The sequence below is a fragment of the Callithrix jacchus genome, chromosome 7 (assembly GCF_049354715.1).
Source record: "Callithrix jacchus isolate 240 chromosome 7, calJac240_pri, whole genome shotgun sequence".
NCBI classification, from domain to species: Eukaryota; Metazoa; Chordata; class Mammalia; order Primates; family Cebidae; genus Callithrix; species Callithrix jacchus.
The window spans coordinates 157,130,485-157,148,627 of NC_133508.1; the positions used below are offsets into that span (position 1 = coordinate 157,130,485).

General features: G+C 39.9%; 1 protein-coding gene across 9 annotated transcripts in view; it reads right to left on the reverse strand.

Moving 5' to 3' along the window:
- Positions 1–18,143, reverse strand: part of WARS2 (tryptophanyl tRNA synthetase 2, mitochondrial) — a 130,489-nt gene that overhangs the window by 18,626 nt on the left and 93,720 nt on the right. For all 9 annotated transcript variants that reach the window (XM_035252612.3, XM_035252613.3, XM_078333083.1 and 6 more), the window contains one exon: positions 1,871–1,951. In XM_035252612.3, the coding sequence (XP_035108503.3) occupies positions 1,871–1,951 (81 nt within the window). The remainder of the gene's footprint in view (positions 1–1,870; positions 1,952–18,143) is intronic.

Sequence of the window (18,143 nt, forward strand, 5' to 3'; positions counted from 1 at the left end):
GAGTGTGGCTGGACCTTGGTAGGGGATCGCCATGTTTGTGAGCTCACGAGCTTGGTCCCTGGAATAAAACAAGTTTATAAATTCAGTCACTCAGTTCATTCAGAAATAATCAGAGTGGAGGGAAGTGATTTATGTTAACCAAATGGGTAAGAGTTGTCCACACACCAAAGTATCCATTCATTTTACAAGAAATGCTCTATCTTAGGCCTTGAAACGTCACAGAATATTCCCATCTAATAAGTAGCTCTACTCAGAGAACCAAACAACACGTCAGCAATGTGCAGCCGCAGCAGGGGAGTTAGTATCATGAAATCCATGTTCTTCCTACAAATAGGAAACCACCACTAGTGGAAAGGCCTTTCCAGAATCAGTACATGCACTAATAATGTGCTATCAGGAGATATATAGACGGTCTTTTAAAGTGGGAATAGTTGCTACTAGATTAGTATTCAGTTGCTATAAAAAGGATTTCAGCATTGTCCTTAATGGTCGAATATTACAATAAAACCTGCAAGTATTGCCAAAAACCAAAATATGGCAGAGAAGATTATGAAACGTTGTTTCTAATTTGTGGCAAGTAATGAATCTGCAGCATTACCAGTGCTGTCTTACTTACTAAGTGTCTTAGTGCACTCAGGCTGCTATAACAAAAATACCCAACTAGGTGGCTTATAAACAACAGACATTTATTTCTCACAGTTCTGGAGGCTGGGAAGTCCAAGTTTAAGGCAAAGTCACTGTCTGTTGAGGAATCTTGTTCACGGACAGTGACTTCTAGCTTGGTCCACACACGACGGCAGGAGCAAGTGGTCTCTCTAAGAGATTAGTGCTCTAAGACATTAGTGCTTTAACAAGAGCACTAATCTCACTCCTGACGGTCCCGCCCTCATGATCTAATCGCCTCTCAAGGGCCCCACCTCCTAATATCATCATCTTGGGAGTTAGTTTTCAGCATATAAATTTTGGGGGACACATTCAGATACAGCATTTAGGTGCTGCCAATTTAAAGGTTTGTCTGTTTCTTTCTGTACCATATATGAAGGCTTTTAAAGATTAGCTTTTGAGGGAACCAATGGTCCTGAAAATAGGCTCAAAAGAAGCTTCAAATTGAAATGAGTTTTGACGTAGTTGGGGGCTACGCACAGTGGGCTTATCCAATTTCAAAAATAAATGCAAGGAAAGTACTATGAATTATCCAATTTATCTTTCTTGGTTGAACTTAGGAAAAGTACAGCCCTAATTTTTCTGTGGGTTTGAACTGTTGCCTGGACTTAACTTGTTTAAATGTTAAATAAAGTATGTTGTCTCTTCTCTCCACAATGAAAACATTCTTTCCTTACTGCCAGTTAATTCCAGTGGAAATGGGAGGCAACTTCAGGGTCCAGTAATGCAGAATTTGTGATTGTTCGTCAACTATAATGTGGTTGTTCAAGGTCATTACCAAGTCTATCCAAAGGTAATTGATTCGACTGTACACAGATAAAAACAATTGACATAATTTTTAAGTCAGAAGGATTCTTGGAAAAGCCTTTTACTTCCTGTTTAATACCCTGAAGCAGGGAAGTTAAAAATGCTGTTCCAACCACTGGTGAGTAGCAGACCCGAGAGGAGAGGAAACTCGGGACCCCTCCCCGAGAGGAGGGAGAGAGGAAACTCGGGACCCCTCCCCAAGAGGAGGGAGAGAGGAAACTTGGGGCCCCTCCCCGAGAGGAGGGAGAGAGGAAACTCAGGACCCCTCCCGGAAAGGAGGGAGAGAGGAAACTCGGGACCCCTCCCTGAGAGGAGAGTAAACTCAGAGCCTAACACAGAAATACGCAGGAAGGGAAAAAGACCTTGTTGTCTGTTTATTAATCAGATTACTGGCATTTACCTTCCACTGATGTAAATGTTGTAATCGAGGTAGTCTGACCATGCAGGAAAGGATCCAACTTAATTGTGTGTGTTCAGGCACCTGGTGAAATAAAACAGAACATTAGTAAAGTGGCCAGTGTTTTCTTGCATATAAGAAAAACTGAATAGTAAGTATTACCTTGAATGTCTGAAAATACCCAAAATCAATGTTATTATAAGAACAGGTGAAGGCAGCTGAGTTCTGATTCCTCATGGCTAGACTCTTAGGTGAAGAAGAAACAATACAAGCTAACTGATCTGATTATTAATCTAGTGTTTAAGTCTACTTCACAATATCCTTAGCAAGTGGGTAACCAGACTCTGCTTCGGCATCTTCAGTGAGAAAGTTTCATGATGTCCAGTGGCATCTATCTGTAAAAAGTCAAGCTTATTAAGAAAACACACACACACACACACACACTCTTTCTCTCTCTCTCTCACATACACACACACACTCACACACACCCTTTCTCTCACACACTCTCACACACACTCTCACACACACACTCACACACTCTCACACACCCTTTCTCTCACACACTCTCTCTTACACACTCTCTCACACACACACTCACACTCTCACACATGCAGGCACACACACACATACACACACACACCCTTTCTCTCTCACACACACTCACACACACACTCTCACACACACCCTTTCTCTCTCTCACATACTCTCTCACACACATACACACTCACACACACACTCTCTCACACATGCAGGCACACACACACATACTCACACACACATTTACATACTCGTTCCAAGCCTCTCTAAATAACTTCTAACCAAATTAAAGCAGCTATAGTACTTTCTATTTTGTAATTGGTGGGAAAAGGCACTGGACTTAACATTAAAGATAGAATTCTTTAGATCTAAGGTAATTTGAAAGTTAGAAACCACCTTACTCCATCACCCCAAAGGGTCTTTTTACAGTTTCTGGTTCCCCCTCTTCTTCTTTTTTCTTTTCTTTTTTTAAGAAGTCTAGTCAACAAGAAAATATAAACTTTCTCAAGTTTGTTTTTGTTTTTACCAAATTTAATCAAGTTACCAAGCCTGATGACCTAGAATTTAAGGCCCATGCATCCCATTTCTGGACTCTGGGGATTCCATCGACTGCGGCTTTTGTTTTTTATGTTCACATGATTTCTTTAAAAAGCAGAGACTGTTGCCAACTCTGAAAAGTGGCCCCAAATGTGTTCTTTGTGGGTTTTGCAAAAAGAACATAAAGGAGTGGAGCTGAATCAGCCCAGGCCTGTTTTACTAGCAAGGAATCGCCATCTGTTGTAAGACAGTTTCTCATTTTTTTCCTCAAGTTATAGAGAGGGAAGAGTTGTTTTTCACGGGTTTGACAAGGAATCGCTTTTAAAGTTTTGCAAGTCCCCCAGCCAAATCTGCCATCTTTCTTCCAGGAGGCATTCTGGTTTCCGTGAGGGCAGCGACAGTGACACGCTGTCCATGCACACTGCTAACTGCCGCTGTGAACCAATATCAGACAAAAACCACAGGCAACTCGGGAGGCAGGCAAGAGGACTAGAGTTGCTTCCCATCGCCGAGGAAATGCACTCCCGTTAGAACGATTAAAACAAGAGCTGTTCTTGTGGCATGAAAACGTAGGAGACTTTTTTTCTTCTTTACTGAACTGGGAGAAAGGAATGAAAACACAGATAATAACCATGAATATGTGGAAAGAGACAAGACGCCTCTTTAACTCGGATTCAAATGCTTAGCTTTGGTGATATGCAAAAAGCTACCACCGTATCGCTATGAAGCTGAGTATTTTCCTTGGAGTAGCTTTTTATTTGGACATATGGAATGAAACTTACTTAATATTCTGCAGAGATCTTCCTGGTGTTTCCAAAACAGTGGGCATACAATTAATTCAAATTATCCTCATACAGAAAAAGTAGGTAAAAGGTCAATGGCAATTGATTTTTCACAATTCATTTTTAACAATTATATAAGAAGGGTAGGATACTTCAGGATCTCCTTCAGGTTGTCTTCATTCATAGGCATGACAATTGCTTGGAAAGTTCAGATTTCCATTTGGGGGAAAAAGGGGAAATGGTATCTAAGTATACTATTTTATTATTTATGTTGTGAAACCACAAACAAACTAGCTGTATAACCTGATTAGCCACAGAAAACACAGGCATGGACAATGAAGTGGTTTATTGACCATCCACAAACAAGGCAGCGGTGACGAGCAGAAAAGAAAGAACTGAAGATGTCAAACCTCTCATTCTAAAAGGGGCATTCTTCGGTTGCAGCAGTTTTCCCTATCTTTTTTTTTTTTTTTTTTTTTTTTTGAGACGGAGTTTCGCTCTTGTTACCCAGGCTGGAGTGCAATGGCGCGATCTCGGCTCACAGCAACCTCCGCCTCCTGGGTTCAGGCAATTCTCCTGCCTCAGCCTCCCGAGTAGCTGGGATTACAGGCACGCACCACCAGGCCCAGCTAAACTTTTTGTATTTTTAGTAGAGACGGGGTTTCACCATGTTGACCAGGATGGTCTCGATCTCTCGACCTCGTGATCCACCCGCCTCGGCCTCCCAAAGTGCTGGGATTACAGGCTTGAGCCACCGCGCCCGGCCAGTTTTCCCTATCTTTTTCACAGCTGTAGAACATAACTTGGTACACTGTAGATACTCAGGAAGTATTTGTGGAATGTGTAGGCAATAGCAAAGCCTGTACAAAGAATAGGACCATTAGATTTGGCAAGAGGCTTAGTGATCCAGGCAAATGCAGTTTCCGGGGAGTGACTGGGATGGAAGGTAAATTGTAGTGGGCTGATGAGGGAGACTAGAAGGCAGGATATAAAGACAGATGCGCACGAAGCATGGCAGAGTAGTTAAGAGCTCAGTCTTTGGAGTGAGTCTGCCTGGGTCGGAATGCTAGTGCTCCCACTTAGTCACTGAGTGACTCTGAGTAAGTGATTTAATCTCTCTGTGTCTCAGTTTTCTCATCCATAAAATGAGGTTAACAGTACTATTCACCTGATGGTATGTAAACAGAACCCAGCACATAGTAACCACTCAATAAATAGTGGCTCCTATTATTATAATTTTTAGAAATACTTCTGTATTAACTTTTAATTTTAAGATAATTGTATGTTCACACACAGTTGTAAGAAATAATACAGAGTGATCCCATATACCCTTAACCCAGTTTCCCTCCATGGCAACATCTTGCATCATTACAGTTTAATGTCACAATGACACAGAACTGGGGAAGGGAAGTGCTGGGCAGGGAAGGGAAGGGCCTGGTCTCTTTAAAGGACATAAAAGAGGGGCAGGGCATGGTCTATGGCTAGAGCTCCACCCCTGGGCCTGTGCCCATGAACCTAGATGAGGATAAACATTTTTGTTTTCTTGGCCAAATGTTGCATTTTCCAAGACCACCCTGGTCTGCTACACCCTCATCCTGTGCCTATAAAAACCCCAAGACCCAGCCAGGCGCAGTGGCTCATGCCTGTAATTCCAGCACTTTGGGAGGCTGAGGCAGGCAGGTCACATGACCTCAGGAGTTCAAGACCAGCCTGGCCAACATGGTGAAACTCCATCTCTACTAAAAATACAAATCTTAGCCGGGCATGATGGCAGGTGCTTTTAATTCCAGCTACTTGGAAGGCTGAGGTGGGAGAATTGCTTGAACCCAGGAGATGGAGGTTGCAGTGAGCCAAGATGAGCCACTGCACTCCAGCCTGGGCAACACAGCAAGACTCTGTCTCAAAAAATTAAAAAGTAAAAAAAAAAATAATTAAACCAAAGACCCTAGGATGCAGAAACCAGGCCCTGGACGTGAGGGGAGCACATGAGCAAAGGAACACCAGACACACGGGTGGCTTGACTGGTACCGGCACACCGACAAGCCACCGACAGCAAAATGACACAGAGTTTGTCTCGGGCAGTGGGAGGAGAACCCTGGCTACCAAGCGGCCCAACTCTAGGGGAAAACCATTTCCCTTTTGGCTCCCCAGTCTGCTGAGACCTACTTCCACTTGATGAAACCTTGCACTCATTCTCCAAGCCCACATGTGATTCATTTCTTTTGGTACACCAAGGCTAGAACCCAAGGATACAGAAAGCCCTCTGTTTTTGCAATAAGGCAGTGGTCTAACTGAGCTGAGTAGCACAAGTCCTTTACCGACGGCTACACTAAAAGAGCACACGGTGATACAAGCCCAAGGGGGCTTCAGCACTAAACATTCACCCCTAGACACAGCCATGGGGTCACAGCCCCACAGCCTGCCCATCTGTATGCTCCTCTGGAGGTTTTGAGCAGTGGGACACTGCAAGCCACTCCCCCTGTCACACGCCCTGTGAGGGGGACAAAGGAACCTTTCCTGTCTCAACAACAAGAAGATTGTGAATTCGATGCAATCCTTCTGCCCTATTTAGATCTCACTAGTTTTATATGCATGAATTGTATGTGGTATGTTTAGTATTATGCACATTAATCACATGTGTAAGACATGTGTTTTTCAGTGAAGTATTGTGACGGGATTACTGGTAGGAGTTAGAAAATAAACATTTCCTTTTGTTTTCTAAAGTGAGATAATGTACTGTCGATGTACTGAGCAGAGGGAGAGCCGCTAAAGATTCAGGAAAGGGGATAATTCAAAGAACGATATTCCCGAAGGAGGAAAAGGAATGATACTCAACAGAGACAAAATAATGGATGAGGAAATATCTTCCGTATCTTCCACTGAAAGAGGAGACAAGGCACGTAAAGACAGATGAGGACGTATCTCGTGAGCTAAGAGTGGAGAACAGAAAGTTTTAGAGGAGTCCACATCTATCAGGCTCTGTTATCTCTGAAAATAGAAGACAGGGTGATTGTAAATAAATGGGGGTAAGAAATATACTCAAGAGAATTTCTGGGTTTGATAAAGAGGAACAAAAGGTTTTATGGAATGGAGTTATATGAGGCTTGAACTGATATTCTGTGGATGAAAGAAGACAACTGCGACATAAATTATACTCGGGGAAAGTGATATTCTTTACGGTAGCCTAAAATATTCTGCCTAAGTTATAATGGATATTTAAAAGATTTGTAGGAAAAATTAAATCAGTTGATTGCATTTTAAATTTTCTTTAGGCAGTAAAGACTTTAATAGGATCCAAAAACGCACTAAATATAAAGCAAAAAATCTTGTTAAATTAAACTACATTACAATTAAGAAATTTCTTTATCAAAATTCACCATTTAAAGGGTGAAAAAGCAAGCAATAGACTGAGAGAAGATCATTTGCAATACCTACACAGAATATACTGGTACAGAGAATATGTAAAGGACTCCTACAAATTTATAATAAATAAGTAGATAACTCTATAAGATTAGCAAAATATGAGTAAGTAATTCACACAAAATAAGATCTCCAAATGACAAATTAATATATCAGAAAATATTCAGCTTCGGAAATCATCAGAAAATGCAAACTACATGCATTAAATGCAAATTAAAGCCAGAATATAATACCAATAAAGATTCATCAGAACGATTAAAGTGAAGAACCCAACAGTATCCAGTATGTCGAGGGTGTTGAGTAGATGGAACACTTAACTCTCGCCCACGGCTGTAGGAATGTGAATTGTTACACCAACTTCGGAAAATGTTCAACATGCACATACACCATGACCCAAGTATTCCATTTTTAGGTATATATCCAACAGAAATGTGGGCAATACGTTCCATAAAATATATGTGCAAGAACATATTGTAATAGCCCTAAATTCTGATGAATCCAAATGTCCAGTAGAGTAAAACAGAAATATAAATCATGGTATATTCATACAATGGAATACTACGGCAAAGACAATGAACAAACAATTACATGCGTGAACACAAATCAATCTCACAAACATAGAAGAAGAGAGACATATACCGTATGAAAGAAGTACATACTACATAATCCCATTTATAGAATCTCTATAAACAGGTTATCTTGAGAGTAAGGTGATAAGGAAGAAGAATGAGGGGCTTTCTGGGTACTACTTCATAGGTGTATTCAGTTTATAACAAATGGATTGATCTGTGTACACTTAGTGTTTGGACTATTCTGTATGTTTGTTACACCTAACATAAAGCTTACATTAAAAGTTGAAAATGTGAATATAAAAGTTGGAATCATGAAAGAGAAACTCAATAGATGTGATAAATATTAGAGTGTACAGCTGAAGAGAGAATTAGAAAATAGAATTTAAAAAATCACTCCACCTGGGAGTAGGTAGCCCCCAAATCAAAGCCATTTCCAGTTCCTTTCAACATGGTTAAGGGGGAGAATGGGTTCCCGTCACCAAAGAAAGATAAAGATATCAGAGCTGCCACAGCCATTGACGAGACCGCACCCCCAACCTGATTCTCACTGAAACCCATTCTACTAGGTTTCACCTCCACCACTCCAGGCAAACTGGTCATCACTGTCCTCAGTGCTAACGGTTAAGGAGAAGTCATCGTCTCACTTAAGATTCAGCAGCATTTGCCACAATTACTTACTTCCTCTACCTTGATATGTTTTCTTCTTGGCTCCCCTAGGTGCTACATTTTGAGATGTTTTCTCCCTATTTCAACAGTTTCTCTTTTCAGTCTCCTTTTGCCTGTTCCTCCTCTTCCCTCTGACTTCTTAATTGCTAACACCCAGTCTTTTTCTTCTCTTCTTTTTTATACCCACTCCCTTTGCAATGCCATCTCATCTCACTGCTTTGAGTAAAATGTGTACAACCGATGTCTTCTGAATTTATAACTCCAGCCAGACCTCGCTGATGAGCTCCAGACTCATATATCCAGCTACCTGTTCAGACTCTCTATCTGGATGTCTAACAGGTTCTCAAGCTCAACACATCCAAAAGGTGACTCCTGATCCTCCATCCCAAATCTGCCCTATCCACAGCTGTCACATCTCTCTGGATGGTAACTCCAACGTTTCAGTCGCTTAGGCAAAAACCTTGGTATCATTCTTCACTCCTTGTATTCTCTCACACTCTGTACTGAATCCATCGGCAAATCTTGTGGCCTCTACCTTCAAAATACATTCAGAGTCTCACCACTTTTCACCGCATCTAGTGCTAGCACTCCAGTCTGTGACACCATCAACGCTCCCCGGAAGCGCTGTGACGACTTCCTAACTGGTCTCCCTGCTTTCATCTAGCTCCCTACAGTGTACTCTTAACATCCCGGCCTAAGTGCCCACTTTACAACACAGATCACATCACTCCTCTGCTCAAAATATTTCACGTACTTTTCATTTTTTCAGAGCAAAAGCCAGAGTCCTCATAACAGCCTATAAGGTGAGGCACAGTCACCTCCTCCGTTTCAAATCTGTCACCTCTGTGATTCAGATCCTACTGCTTTCCCCTTTTTCCCTCTTCTCCAGCCACGTGGGCCTTCTGGTGTTCCCGGAAAACACCAATTACACTGTCACATCAAGGGCTTGCACCGGCTCTTCTCTGATAGGGAGGAATTGTCTTCCCCTAAGTCTCACAGTTGTCTTTGCTCTGACACTATCTTATCAAGGGGGCTTACCCAAGCCACACTGAAATCGCGGTCTGTTCCCATTAATCCCACTCCCAGTTCTCCTTAATCCTTTTCCACATCACTTATCATCTCCTAATATACTTTATGTTTGGCTTATTTATTTATTATTTATTGTATATGACTCCAATGGAACACAAGTAGTATGGCAGCAAAGATTTTTATCAGATTTATTCACTAATATAATATGTCTCAGGTACTAGGCTATAGTACCTAGGACATGGTAAGTACTCAATGATTATCTGTTTAATGAATGCATGCATAAAATTAAACAGTAGACATTTACAGAGAAATGTCTAAACATGTGCATATGTATAAAATTACATACTGTACAACAAATAAGTGAGCTAGATTTATATGAATAAACATGGGTAGATAACAAAAACATACCAGCATGAGAAAAAACAAAACTGCAGAAAAATACTATTACATCAACGATGAAAAAAATTTATAACCATACAGAAGTATTATATACTGTTCGCTGAATTACACATGAAAACAAGTATAAAAATGGGCTAGACTGACACCAAATCCAAGATTTTGGTTGCCTGAGGATAGAGAGAAGGATGCAATCAGGAGGGGTAAAGGGAACAGGAAGGGAAAGAATTGAAGGAACCTTCCATCTCATCTATAATGTTTTTAATATAAAGAAGTTGAAACAAATGTGACAAAATATTAACATTCATTTTTGGTACTGGGAATACGAATGTTCACGATTTTCCGTCTTTTGCTATTTTAAGAAATCTTTTATTTTAGGTTCAGGGTATATGTGCAGGTTTGTTACAGAGGTAAACTTGTATCACAGGGGTTTGTGTACAGATTATTTCATCACCCAGGTACTAAGCTTCATATCCATGAGTTATTTTTCTGCTTTTCTCCCTCCTCCCATTCTATACCCTCAAGTAGGCCCCAGTGTCTGTTGTTCCCCTTTCTGTCCATATATTCTCATCATTTAGCTCCCACTTATAAGACAGAATATGTAGCATTTGGTTTTCTGTTCCTTGGTAGTTTGCTAAGGATAATGGCCTCCAGCTCCATCCATATTCCTGAAAAGAAAATGATCACGTTTTGTTTTGTTTTTATGACTGCATAGTAATCCATGATAAAATGTGGTCTACGTACCATATTTTCTTTATGTAATCTTCCATTGATGGGCATTTAAGTTCTTTCTGTCTTTCTATTGCAGATAGTGTTGCAATGAACGTACGTGTGCTTGGATCTTTATGGTAGAATGATCTCCATTCCTTTGGGTATATACCCAGTAACGGGGTTACTGGGTCGAATGGCAGTTCCGTTTTTAGCTCTCTGAGGAATTGCCGCGCCGCTTTCCGCGACGACTGAACTTTATAGTCTCCCCAACAGTGCATAAGTGTTCCCTTTTCTCCACAACCTCACCAGCATCTGTTATTTTTTTGACTTTTTAACAATAGCTATTCAGACTGATATGAGATGGTATCTCACTGTATTTTTTTAAAGTTTTTGGGCTGGGCTAATTCTTAATTTTTTTTTGAATTTCAAAAATATTTAATTAACAGAAAGAATCCAGGATAGACAGCATGATTCTGAAAGATACAGCTGCTAGGCATCAGTCTATGTAAGGAATTAGCTGGCTCAGTAAATCCTGGATCAAATCTCTGTGTCCCTTAAGATTTTACTTTTTCTCATATAAATGGTATCTCCCTGGAAATTGGGTCCTGTAAGTTTAAGTCAGGACACTTGGAAGACTGTTCAGACTCAGAAATTCTCACTTACTGCTTCCTCTTGGAAACTAGCAATTTATGCTGAGTTATTTTTATTAGACTCTTATCATCCCATAACGAATCCCCTTAACATGAACTTTGGGTTCTAATTTTAATTTAGGAAACTCTGTGTCAATGATAAACTCACTCACTTCAACTGGTCTTCCTCCTCTGAGTACTCTTGTTTGCCAATAAACATCTGTCTGTACACATTTGGAGTTCTCTATACATTTCCTTAGTCTAATGCTAATACCAGTGCTGCCTGCAAAGTCTAACATGTTTACCACCTATCCTTCCACAGAAAGTTTGATGATCTCTGCTCTCACAAGATATAAAAATGACGGCCAGGCGCGGTGGCTCACGCCTGTAATCCCAGCACTTTGGGAGGCCGAGGAGGGTGGATCACGAGGTCGAGAGATCGAGACCATCCTGGTCAACATGGTGAAACCCCATCTCTACTAAAAATACAAAAAATTAGCTGGGCATGGTGGTGCGGGCCTGTAATCCCAGCTACTCAGGAGGCTGAGGCAGGAAAATTGCCTGAACCCAGGAGGCGGAGGTTGTGGTGAGCTGAGATTGCTCCATTGCACTCCAGCCTGGGTAACAAGAGCGAAACTCCGTCTCAAAAAAAAAAAAAAAAGCTCCCAGAAAATAATAAGCGTGGTGAGGATATGGAGTAACTAAAACTCTTATACACTGTTGATAGGAATGTAAAATAGTGCAGCTACTATGGAAAATAGAATTAGAAAATTAAAAGTAGAATTACCGTATGATTCAGTTGTTCTCATATATATACATAAGAACTGAAAGCAGGATCTCAGAGAATATTTGTACAGTCATGTTCAGAATGGCATCATTCACAATAGCTGAAAGATGGAAGCAGCCCACCCAAATGTCCATTATAAGAAGACTAGATAAACAGAATGTGGTATAAACATATGACTTAATATTATTCATCCTTAAAAAGTAAAAAAGTTCGCCAGGCGTGCTGGCTCATGGCTGTAATCCCAGCACTTTGGGAGGCTGAGACAGGGGGATCACAAGGTCAGGAGTTCAAGACCAGCCTGGCCAACATGGCGAAACCCATCTCTACTAAAAGTACAAAAATTAGCCGGGCATGCCTGTAGTCCCAGCTACTTGGAAGGCTTAGGCGGGAGAATTGCTTGAGGTTGCAGTGAGCCAAGATCACACCACTGCACTCCAGCCTGGGCAACAGAGCGAGACTCCGTCTCAAAAAAAAAAAGTAAAAAATTTCTGACAAATGCTACAGTATGAATGAACCTGGAGGACATTACATTAAATGAAATAAGCCAGACCAATATTGTATGATTTACCCTGGTGAGGCATACATTTGAGTAGTCAAACTCATAGAAACAAAAGGTAAAGTGGGAGTTGCCAGGAACTGGGGAGAGGGGAGTGAGTTATTGTTTAATGGGTATAGAATTTTCAGTTTTGCAAGGTGAAATCGTTCCGGAGGCTGGTTATTCAGCAATGTGAACAAGCATTACAGAACTGTATACTTATAAACGGTTAAGATGATCAATTTAATATTGTGTGTTTTAAGAATTTCACAATTTTTTTAAACTATGTAAAAATATAGATGAAACATATTTCTCAAGTTGGAAAAAATGGTAAATTTTATAGCATGTGAGTTTTGTTTCAATAAATTATTTTTAAAAGTCAGATGGAAGAGCTGGTTTGAGGCAAAAAGGAAAGGTCTGGTTTCAGATATGTTGAACGTGACATTCTGAAGATATTCACATAGAGATGTCTAGAAGAGAGCTGGAAATACTAGTCTAGAATTAGAAAGACACAAAATGGCTAGAAAAAAATCTGAGCGGCGGCTGGGCATGGTGGCTCATGCCTGTAATCTCACCACTTTGGGAGGCCGAGGCAGGTGGATTCTTTAAGGTCAGGAGTTCAAGATCAGCATAGCAAAACCCCATCTCTACTAAAAATACAAAAAAGCTAGCCGAGCGTGGTGGTACAAAAAAGTTAGCTGGGTGTGGTGGTGCACGTTTATAGTCCCAGCAACTCGGGAGGCTGAGGCACAAGAATTGCTTGAACCCAGGAGGCGGAGGTCGCAGTGAGCCGAGATCAATCCACTGCACTCCATCCCGCACAACAGAGGGAGATTCCGTCTTAAAAAAAAAAAAAAATAGAAAGAAAGAAAAAAGGAAATAACTGAGAGTTATAGATTGGAGCAGAATTTGGGGAGATTAAAGAAAAGCAGTTGATAAAGGAAACAAATGAACTATCAGTATAGAGAATATGATACATCAACAAATCAAATAATTAGTTTACAGAATAAACCTCTGAGCAGCTTGCTTCTTGGTTGCATTCTGAATGTGTGATTCAAATATCAGATGAAAATTTTACACCATAACTGTTTGTGTTTGTTTGTTTTAAGATGGGTCTCTCTTTCCGTTGCCAGGCTGGAGTAAAATGGTGTGAGCTCAATTCACTGCAGCCTTGACCTCCCAGGCTCAAGCAATTCTCACTCAGCCCTGCCAAGTAGCTGGGTAGCTGGGATTACAGGCAAGTGCCACCATGCCCAGCTAAATTTTTTATATTTTTTTATTTTTAGTAGAGACAAGGTTTCACCATGTAGCCCAGGCTGGTCTCCAACTCCTAAGCGCAAGCAGTCTGCCCACCTTGGCCTCCCAAAGTGCTGGGATCACAGGTGTGAGCCACCGCGCCTGGCCCATACCAACTTTTTAGCTGCACTAAACTACCTGCAGTGTTCCCTACACTATACAATTCCACGGGCTTTCCTTCTTTCTTTTGGTTTCTATAACAACATCCTATGAGCTTCTTCATTTAAATATTATACATTTTAATCATATATATGTGGACTACATATATAGTATATATATATATATATATAGTAATCTATATATATATACTATATATGTAGTAATCTACTATATATATATAGTATATATATAGCAATCTACTATATAGACTTAGACTCTAGTCTAAATATATAATATATATATATATATAAACTAAATATATATAGTCATATATAAATCAAGCCTGGTGAGGCACACTATATAAACAATAAGATCCACTCATTTTAGTTGTTCAGTTCAATGAATTCTGACAAATCTACACACATGTGTAACCAACACACCAATCAAGACACAGAAAATTTCAATTCTTCCAAAAAGTTCTCATATCCCTTTGTACCCTTTGCTCTTGGAAACCACTGATCAGTTTCGTTACTATGAATTGGTTAGGCCTATTCTATATCATGTAAATGAAACTGTATAATATATATAAACTCTTATGCTTGTCTGTAATACTCAGCATGTTTTGTACAAGCCTTTTCGTAGATTGTGGGCAAAGCCTTTTGGGTGAATACCTAGGAATAGAATTGCTGGGTCATGTGGTAAGTCTACGCTTAACTTTGACAAACTGTTCTCTAAGACAGATTTATCATTTTAAACTGTTACTAGCAATGTCAAAGGATTCCAGTTTCTCCACATCCATGCCAAAACACAGTGTTAACAGTATTTTTGAGTGTGGTCATCCAAGTGGGTGAAATGGTATCTTACATGGTTTTATTTTTCATTTTTCTGACAAGTATGATATTGAACTTTTCATGTGCTTATTGGCCATTTGTTATCTTTGTTTGTGAAATGCCTACTCCAATCTAGTGCCCATTTACAATATTAGGATGGCTCACACCTATAATTCCAGCACCTTGGGAGGCCACAGTGGAACAATCATTTGAGGTCAAGAGTTCAAGACCAGCCTGGCCGCATGGTGAAATTCCATCTCTACTAAAACTAGAAAAATTAGCCAGGCATGGCTGGGAGCACCTGTAATCCCAGCTAATCTGGAGGCTAAGACAGGTGAATTGCTTGAACCCTGGAGGCAAGTTTGCAGTAAGCCGAGATCCTACCAATGCACTCCAGCCTAGGTGCAGAGCAAGAATCCATCTCAAAAATAAAAAAAAAAAAAATAGGTTGTCTCCTTATTACTGAGATAAGAGATTTTTATACAGCTGGATAAAAGCCTTGTCAGATACATGTGCTGTGAATATTTGCTCCCATTTTATGGGTTATGTTTTCACTTTCTTAATGTTGCTTTTGAAGAATAGAAGCTTTATCTTTTGATGAATTCAAATGTATTGACATTTTCTTTTAAGTTATTTGTGTACTATTAAGAAATCTTGGCCTATCTTCAGGGCCTAGAAAATTTTCCCCATGATTTCCTTCAGAAGTTTCATAGCTTTAGTTTTTACACTTAAGTCCACAGGGGTTTTAAGTTGATCTTCTTTGTTAATGGTATGAGGTAAGAGTCAAGGTTCATGTTCTCCCTCACATAGACATCTGGCTGGAGATCTAGCATCCTTTGATGAAACAACTATCTTTTCCCCCCTGCTTTGACCCCTTCATTGAAAATATCTGACTACTTCTTGATTCCCTATTTCCTTTCAGTGACCTGTAAGTCTATTCTTACGTCCATGCTACACTCTCAGTTATCATAGCTGTACAGTAAGCTTTGAAAGGCAGTATAAGTCCTCTGGTTGTGTTTTCTCTTTCAAAGTTGTTTGAGTATTCTAAGTACTTTGCATCATCTTACACATTTCAGATCCAGTGTGTCAGTTTATATAAAAATATATGTTGAAAACATCATTGTGATTGTGAGAAGTCTATAGATCAATATAAAATAAATAGGTCATGTCCTTTGCAGGGACATGGAAGGAGCTGGAGGCCATTACCCACAGCAAACACACACAGAAACAAAACCAAATACTGCATATTCTCACTTATAAGTGGGGGCTAAATGATAAGAACACATGACACATTGAGGAGAACCACACACAGTGGTGCCTTTCAGAGGGTGGAGGGTAGGAGGAGGAAGAGGATCAGGAAAAATGACTAATGGGTACGAGGCTTAATACCTGGGTGATAAAATAATCTGTGTGCCAAACCCCCAGGATGCAAGTTTACCTATGTAACAAACCTGCACTTGTGCTCCTAAACTTAAAATAAAAGTTTAAAAAAAGACATATTAAAAAACAGGTAAACATAAACCATTCTTATGAAGAAAGGCAGTCAATGGAGACCAAACCCAAGATGTTCCAATTGTTGTATTTAATGACCAAAAATTTTGAAGCGACTATCACAACTACGCTTAAAGATACAAATGAAAATATTCCTGAAATGAATAAACAGAAAACAATCAGCAGATAAATGTTTTAAACCTATAAAAAAAAGAGCAAATAAAGATACTAGAATGAAAACATACGATATCTGAAATAATACCATCATAAAGTCTTAAACATCCACTGGGAGGACAGAAGAAAGAGTCACTGAATGAAAAGATAGATCAGTAGAAATTAACCCACTTAAGGAAGATAGAGATAGAAGACTGAAAAAATAAAGGAACGTAGTCTCACAAAACTACATATTTAGGATCAGGAAGTTGGATGCTACCTTCTCCCTTAGGGAAAAGCTACTTCCTCATAGGTATTTTTCCACCATTAAGTGTTCACAAGTTACTGCTCTGTCTAGCCAAAATTACTAGACATACTAAAAAATAGGCAAACATAAACATAAGTACATAAATGGTAGTAAAGAGTAGCAAAACGACTGATCTAATGGATTCTATTAGTTAATAGACTCTAGTAACCAACTGAATGAATAGGATAACAAAACAGTTTCACCTGTTCCATGAGACTCTGACTCTGCATCAACAACCTAGGTCTGTATTTATCGTATTTGTCGGATAAAACAGTATGTGTTAACAACACTGCTGGGTAACATTGATTATGATAAAAATAATCACCAGCTGGCAAAGTACATCTAGGCTTAGAGAAGTATAAACACCTGAGAGAAAGTCATAGTTTAGGCTTTCCTGAGTATAGTGAGTCTTGTAACTGGTACCTCTCTTATAGTGACCCCAAAGTCTATACATGAAATGTAAAAATTTGTAAAAAATAATAATAATAATAATAATAAAGATATTGGCTCTTATGGAAAAATGAGTATTCTCTGCCAAGGGAGACTGTCCTACCCACTGATGTGGATCTCACCTCCTTGTATTTGGGCTGGAGAAAAAACAGCTCCTAGACCTACATGTATACCTGGAGAGAAAATAATCCCTGGAGCTAGCTGCCTACTGATATGGGGACTGCTCTAGTAAGGACTCTTGTTTAGAGAAGCTAACTTGCTGGCAAGCTAAGGTTCTTGTTCTATGTTCTTTTAAGTAGACTAGTACCATATATAGCCTGTGGTAGTCTCGTGATTCTGAGTATTTACTTGAACCTACGAAGATAGCATGGTGGTCACTAAAGATGAGCAATTAAAATACTGGTTTCCAGTATAAGATTTGTGATTCTCAGAGGCTGTGCAAGACTATCTCCTGAAGCACAGCAAGTTAAAAGGAAAACAAACAAAAAGGACTTTTACTTATATTCATTTTTAATCCCATCTTTTAAATTTTTGCTTTAAAGAAAAGTTGTATGAGTTATATGGTTTGGCTGTCACCCCACATAATCTCAACTTGAATTGTATCTCCCAGAATTCCCAGGTGTTGTGGGAGGGACCCAGGGGGAGGTTACTGAATCGTGAGGGCCAGTATTTCCCGTGCTATTCTCATGATCATGAATAAGTCACATGAGATCTTATGGGTTTACAGGGGCTTCCACTTTTGCTTCTTCCTCATTTTTCTCTTTCCACCTTAGCCTCCATGTAGGGAGTGCCTTTTGCCTCCTACCATGATTCTGAGGCCTCCCCAGCCATGTGGAACTGTAAGTCCAATTAAACTTTTTCTTCCCAGTCTCGGGTATGCTTTATCAGCAGCAGGAAAACAGACTGATATAGTAAATTGGTACCAGTAGAGTGGGGCGTTGGTGAAAAGATACCTGAAAATGTGGAAATGACTTTGGAACCAGGTAACAGGCAGAGGTTAGAACAGTGTGGAGGGCTCAGAAGAAGACAGGAAAATGTGGGAAGGTTTG